General features: G+C 43.3%; 1 protein-coding gene across 1 annotated transcript in view; it reads right to left on the bottom strand.

Moving 5' to 3' along the window:
• Positions 1-202: 202 nt before the first annotated feature.
• The window catches only part of prox1a (prospero homeobox 1a), a 44,482-nt gene continuing 37,072 nt past the window's right edge, over positions 203-7,612 (bottom strand). The window contains exon 7 of the mRNA XM_070994225.1: positions 203-2,710. Coding sequence (XP_070850326.1) covers positions 2,525-2,710 — 186 coding nt within the window. The 3' untranslated portion in view covers positions 203-2,524. The remainder of the gene's footprint in view (positions 2,711-7,612) is intronic.

Below are 7,612 nucleotides of genomic sequence, written 5' to 3'. Positions count from 1 at the left end.
ACTGAAAAGAAAACAGTCTTTAATGTTTCATCTCCATCTCTTTACATCAACAACGTTGCGTGTTGATGTTCTCACAGCTGGTGTTTAATGACACTGGTGCCGTCTCATCGTCCTCTTGTCTTCGCCATGGAAAAATGTGACTGAACGTATTTGGACAAAAGGATTTTGATGACTGAAATCAACAGGACTTCCAGATGACCCCTTCTTTTTTCTCAAAGAATAATTTATTTCATGTTGCAGTGTGATGGATAAACAATGAGTAAACCACTGGTCAAATCTGTAGCAAGCATTAATAATAATCATCATCATCAGAATAACATTAATAGGAATAATTATTTCAATTATAAATAATAACAATATCAGAGTGATCAGAGTAATTATTACATCTATACAAGCTACAAATATCAGCATTTTGTCGTATGTCTTTTTTTTTTCTGCTGTTAAAACCTTAAACACTTCACACATGACCCGGCCGGTGCGGCTGCCCCTCTTGGCCACCCAGAGCAACAAGAAAAATCTGTTTGTCAAATGAAGGTTTGTTTAGGTCCAGTTTAAAGGGGTAAATGGGACATTTGACATCTCTGAGTGTCGGAGGCACAAGCTCAACTTGACAACGGCTGATTGTACCACAGTGAGTTGTCAGCGTTTTTAATAGTGTTGAACACTTCCTTGCAGTTTGAGTCCAATCAGTGCGTAAAAGAGGCTCTGTGAAGCGTGTTTCGCCTAAGGTTAGCCTGTCCCAGAGCACCATGTTTGTGTAGTGTTGGACTGATGTGCTGCTTAGATGACATGCTCGCATATGTACAACCCTGGTTCCAAAAAGGTTCTGACAGAACGGGATAATTAGCTCAACCTTTTTGACATCTACTCAATTGAAAACAGTTCAAAGAATATATATTTAATGTTTGGCCTCATCAGCTTCATTGATTTTTGTGAATATCTGCTTATTATGAATTTGAAAGCTGTGGAATCCTCCAAAAACACCTGTTTGGATCATTCCGCAGGTAAACAGGTTCATTTGTAACAGGTGAGAGCATCATGATTGGTATGAAAGGGGCATCCTGGAAAGGCTCAGCGAGGATGGAGCGAGGTTCACCACTTTGTGAACACATGATTGTAGAAAGGACAGTACTGCATGAGCTCAGGAACACTTTGTCGTAAACACAATTTGTTTGCAAATGATTGCATTCTGTTTTTATTTGTGTTTTACACGCCATTTTTGGGAAACAGGGTTGTAGATACTCGTGTATTTCTTTGCCAGAAAGTGCAGTACAGAAGTACCAGAAACAGTGTTGCCTCTCCATAGTTTGGAATAAAATGTCCCCCTCAGTTCATAACTTTGTGACAAATCGTACATAAAAAATGTCATAGTTACTCATCAAAAATGTAATTTTGTAAAACAAGTCCAGTAACCGGGGAAACGGAGCAGGCTGACTCATGACTGCTTAAAATAAGGTTTCCCTACGGTTCGTCTCAAGTTTGCGACAACTCTTTTTCTAATGTTGTGAAAAGTGGGAGTGTAAAATGTCTTTGATGCTCTAGGTGCCTGAATGCAGCATGAGCCAGGAGGGGCAGCCAGGGAAGGGTGGGGCAGGGAGAGCCACACAGTCCAAAAAACACCCAGAACGTCTCAGTACAGGAGGAAGAGGGAGAAGTAAAAAGAGGAGGGGGAAAGAAGGGAAATAAACAACAACTAAGTTTGTTGCCCAGGCTGTCTGGGTTTGGTTGAGGATTTGGGAATGCTACTGTGCTTTCCTACTCAAGAAGTGTGTGTGTGCATGTGTGAGTGTGTATGAGAGCATGTGTATGTGGTTGTGTGTGCATGTGTATGTGTGTGAGTGAGGGTTCATAGAAGAGAGGCTGTAAGCTTATACAAAGGAGAAAAAATACAGAAACATCACTTTTTCTCAAAAATGTCCATGTAACTTAAAAACATCCACAATAAAAAGATTTTTATATATTATCTTCTTCATTTTTAGTTCGCTCCAGACCCCAAGTCATGGGCTGAGGATTGATCCATCATCTGTCCTCACGCCTTTGTTCCTCCAGAGAGGGATGAAGAGTGAGCTCGGCTGAGGTGGAGGAGAAAGAGGAGACGGGCTTTTCAGCAACGAGGAGCTTTTCTGTAAGTGCAAGGAGGTTCAATTTCACTGTTTCGCTTTTAATCTCTAAAAGTCTCAACATAATTTGTTAATTTGAGCGTCGTCTGCCTCATGAGTCCGAGCCCTCACAGAAGTTGTTGAAGAGGATTTTTTTTTTTTTTTTTTTGTATAAAACATTTTGAGGGCAGTTTTGTTTTTAAAAGATAGGCTGACCAAAAACGACCATCAGCAAGCCCCTCCAGAAGCCTCCAGGGAGAACCACTTCAAGTCTCTGCATCGCGGTATGAACGTCAAACACCTTGAAACGCATTTCACTCAAGACCTCAACCTAGTCTAAGTGCACCCTGGGAGGCATTTTCTTACTGTCTTCTCGTGGTCCTCGGAGGTTTGTCTTGCCTGCAGTGCTTCCTTCCTCGTTTTAGTCAGTCATGGAGGAGTTCTTGTAGACAGTTGGGGGATTTGAAGACCTCAGGAACCTCGCTGTCCAGTTTGCAGATCACCTTGTAGATGGCCTTCTTCCAGGATGGGTCTGCATCCTTCCCAGCCACGATGGCGTTGAAGAATTCGCGAAGAGTCACCTGGGCCACCTCCAGAAATCGCTCAGGAACCTATCGGAGAAGAAGGAAGTGGGGAAAAGGAGGAGGGAGAAAGAGAAGAAATCATGAGTGATTTTCCTGCTTTGATTGTTTGAACTGAAGAGGAACTTCCCTCTAATCACCTTCCGCTTTCTTGTCTTAAATGTAAAGTTCCAGTTTAGTATTTAAAAGCTAAAAGTACATCATATGGTCACACATAACTCATTCTAAAACCTTGTGCATTCAGAACCTGGCAGCAGGGGTGCATATAATAATAATAAAACATTCAGCATTCTTCATGAGTAAAGGGCTTCATTCATAAGTCCAGGATGTCTTTTTTTCCATTTAAATGTTCATATGTGCCACAGCTGATAGAAAAATAAAATTATGTATTCAGTCTTCACATAGTTTGCTTTAGACAAGTAACTGACAATGGTGAAGACTGAGGTGTGTGTGTGTCTTTCAGGTGTCCATATATTACTATTCCTGTAGTTCTTCTTCATCTGTGAACTTCCCCTAAATACACTTCCCCTTTCTTAATCGCTCCCAGCTGTGTGTGTGTGTGTGTGTGTGTGTGTGTGTGTGTGTGTGTGTGTGTGTGTGTGTGTGTCTGTGTGTGTGTGTGTGTTTGGAGTTCCTTATGCACACATTCGCACGTAATGACACGCTCAGTCCTTGACAATGGCAGGTGAACAGTTGTCTGTGATCTGTCACAGCCTCTGTGCGTGCGTGTGTGTGTGTGTGTGTGTGTGTGTGTGTGGCTGAGTTAAAACAAGAGCGAAGGGATTGCAGGGATCCAATTGTCCTTTCCACATGCAGGCATAAATATACTGTCATCACAAGGCTTGGCGTGTGTGTGTGTTTGTGTGTGTTTTAATGCTTTGTGTGTGCTCATGGCAGTGTTTGACAGCAGAACAATGGCGCGCGCACACACACACACACACACACACACACACACACACACACACACACACACATTTTTCATTCTTTCCTCTGCCCTTTCTCCCGGGGGCAAGATCATTGAAAGACACTAAACAACCTGACTAGATCCCTCTTTTTTTTCTTCTTCTTTGTCTCTTTTTTTGCATGCAGATGTACACATCCCCCCCCCCCCCCCCCCCCACACACACACACACAGGAGGCTGACTCTTCCAGACGAGGTACATGCACCTATACACCCCAACAAACACACACGCAGAGGACGACAGAGAGCCGTCTGGGTGTAACCCCGTCACGCGTGGCAGGACATGCCAAGGTTAGCCGCCACCAGAACGGATGAATCACCTCACACTCTCTCTCTCTCTCTATCACACACACACACACACACACACACACACACACACACACACACACACACACACACACCCTAAATGATTCCCTGGACTCTCATATACTCCGTCTACCCTCACCTACCCTCTCCCTCTCTTTTTAGCTGGCCCCTTGAGACCACAGTTATTTCAATGAGGCCCTCTGTCACTGTCTTGCTATAGACACTACTGTACACACACAGACACACATGCTCTTTCTCATACACACACACTAAAGATTAAAATTTACAAGTGATAACTCCAGTGCAGACATGGTCGATTTTACACATTTGTCCATAAACTGTAATATAATTTAAACATTTAGCCTCCACAAGTTTGACTAACCCACCAGTTTAAACCCCATCAGATTGTCTGAGTGCTTGTTTTTCTTCTCTTTAGTGATGCTGCTGCATTTGATGGCCACAACTACAAAAATAAGACCTCACTTGTAATGAATGGGAATTATAGAGATAGTCATTAAAGCTCAGCAGGTGCCAAAACATGTCCGTCTTTTAAAAGTCTTTCCCGTCTTGTTTTACCCCTGCAAGAAAACACAGAAAGCCCCAAAGTCAAGCTGCTGTTTTTAATAGTTGCTGTGAAACCGCCCACTGGGACAAATAAAAGTTGAAACCTGAGCTTGATCTTGAAGATGAATGTGCCTTTGAGGCGTCCTCTCCCTCCTGCATTCCATCCCTTCATCCTTTACTTGTTCAAATTGGCTCTCATCTTAAAAGAAAAGACTCAACCACTCCTTTTGACACCTTCCCAGAACATCATTTTAATATTTCTTACCTTTCTACCTCTTTGAAGCTCAAATTAAATCTTATTCTAGTCCCTTTTGCTGTAGTGAAATGCAGGGGCGAAGCTACAAAGCCTGGATGACCGCATTGAGTACTGCTAAGCAGATCTTCTCAACTCTGCTTTTGCTTTTTCGTCTGTCACTGTGCTTGTTCGTCTGTTGTTTGATATCTCAATTGCAAAAAGCTGTGAAACACAGGAGGACAGTCAGATTGTGTGACCTTGCCCTCAGAAGTCTCTGGCCTGAGTGTTTTTGCGCTGCAGCGTCGGCACTGCCTCGTTCAGCACTTGATCGGTGTGTTTTCAACATGTTTCAGGATGACGAGAGGACTCGAAGTGAACGAGCCCCCGACAGAGAGAGGACAGGACACCGCTGACGCACAGACAGGTAGGAAAACACGGGCAGGGAGAATGAAAGGAAGCCGGGAGGATGTTGTGTGTCTTGTTGGGCACCAGCTTGACTGGACAAACACACAGACACACACTTGGGTCCAGATGCCCAGATTTGTCTGGCCGTCGTAAATCAGTCCAATAAAGAGATCTAAATTAGGCCATCATCAATACAGATGGGCCTGTTTCCCCCGTGTGTGTGTGTGTGCGTGCGCATGTGTGATTTTCTCCTGGCTTGGATCTTGATATGGTGTGTAATTGCCAGGAGAGAGAGAGAGCGAGCGAGGAATGGGGAAAGTAGGAAAGAAATGATAAAGAGGAAGAAAGACACTTGGTTCCCAGTAAACATAATTCGCATGATTGCTCTGGTTTGGTGGGTAAATATTGGATGAAGGGAGGCTCAATTACTCTGTCCTCACACACACACACACACACACACACACACACACACACACACACACACACACACACACACACACACACACACACACACACAGAGGGACAAGAGCCTGTAATCTTTAAATCGCTGCCCAACAAGGAGGCCTACTGGGATGCCCTCTCTCTCTTCTTTCCTCTTTCTCTCATCCTCTCATCCCCTCTCTCCTTCGTCCTCCTCTCTGGCACTTCCGCCCTCGAATCTTCTTGCAAATATGAGAAATCACAAGCTCACTGAATGTTTATTGCATATCACACGCTCTTATTTGAAGATATTTGAAGTGAAAAGTTCCCAGAGTGCAGCTGGAAAGCTCTCCTTGACCTGTGTGAAGGCTGCTGCCTCTGTTTGTGCTTTCCCTGATGCGTTCACTGCTCTTCCTCAGCTCTTCCAGTCGATTGCATGCGAGTGAAATTTGCATTTGCAAATGTATCAATCATTGCGTTTTGGGTTCCTCATCTGCATCTCTGTCTCATTTTCATTTTAGCCATGTTTTACTGTGAGTGGAAAGTTATGACCCATCTTATGAGTATATAAAGGAAATAACAGACATTTTCATCTCAAAACAGGAAGAACAATGACAGAATCAAACCACAACTAACATCAAAATTTTCAACAATTCCATGAATATGAATATTTATTTTAAAGCTCTATTTGCTTCAGAGCAGTCATTTAACTGAATTAGTTTTTCCTCTTTCCTGGAAAAACAATCTGGTGTATTTGGTGTATCGAGTAGCACAAATAGCAGCTGCTTGTTCGCATGAGCATGAGACAACACAAAAGAGCCCCACGTGCAGGAAGTCAAACCATCAAAGTGCAGAAACAGCACAGCACTTAGCAACAGTGACGTCCGCTTTGCTAATTTAGTCATTTTTTACAGTGCAGACCACAAGCACAAAAGGGCAGTGTTGCACTAAAAATTATTTTTAGAATAAAGGAGAGCCTTTTTTAAGTAGGTTACTTCTTTATGGATACACTGTCCCATTTTAACTCATCCAAAACAGGAGAAAAACGTGACTTAGACTTAACTTAGATGTGATACAATCACACAGACAGCGTCATCACCCAGAAAGCATCACTTATCAGTGAGTGTCGTCGGTGTGTGGGCACAGCAGCACACTCAGTCACCCACATGAGAAACCTTCAGTGAGCAGAAGAATCACTTTATCACAAAGTATGGTTCAAAACGCTGTTATCGCTTTGCTCACCATCTCTCACAGCTGTTACTCTCTGATGAGAGATGCTACAGGTCCTCACCCACAAAAATATTCCACCTTAACACCACTGCTTCGCCATTACAACAAAGTCATGCTCCTCAAACCCAGACAAAGGCGCTCACACCGGAGGATCTGTCAGATCTCGTAAATATTGTCTGTGAGTGCCGCCTTCTCTGTGACTTCATGTTTGATGCTGCTTCAGTCTGTACAGAAATCCACCAAAGTCCAACAAATTCTACCAGTTCCCACACTGTAATTATGTGATGTCTCCTCTTTGGCTTATAAATTAGATTTTTTGTTTTTTGAGCAATAATGACGCAGAATCCTTGAAGCTTTTTCCTTATTTATGGGAATTCTGAATTCTCTGAATTCTCTAACTCTCTCAAATGACTTGATCAAATGGAGATCTCCTTAGCTGTGTGAGGTAAAGTCACTGATTAATCATGGCATTAAACGCTGGTTGTTGTTAAATAAGCTCGGTAATAAGCAGTGCTGTTTTAAAGTCATGGAAATTCTCCATGCACTTCCCTGACTTGTGTCTGAATCCATTTTCTCCTTTTCCCCTTCTGCCTTAAAGCTTGCTCATTTTTCTTCTCCTGTCCCCGTTTATCCCCACCTCCCTGCCCTCCCTCCTTTCCTCCCTCCCCTGTCCTCTGAAAACAAGAGGTGTGGGCCGTGTGTGTGTGTCCTCAGCTGACTCCACCTACTCACCTATCCATACATCTGTCCACCTGCCATCCCACCTATCTGTTTGTTTCCTTGCCATCGTCACTCGCGGTCTTGCACAAAA

Source organism: Chaetodon trifascialis, chromosome 24 (genome assembly GCF_039877785.1).
Source record: "Chaetodon trifascialis isolate fChaTrf1 chromosome 24, fChaTrf1.hap1, whole genome shotgun sequence".
Lineage (NCBI taxonomy): Eukaryota > Metazoa > Chordata > Actinopteri > Chaetodontiformes > Chaetodontidae > Chaetodon > Chaetodon trifascialis.
The sequence above is the reverse complement of the archived record's forward strand: the minus strand, read 5'-3'. Positions and strand labels throughout refer to the sequence as shown.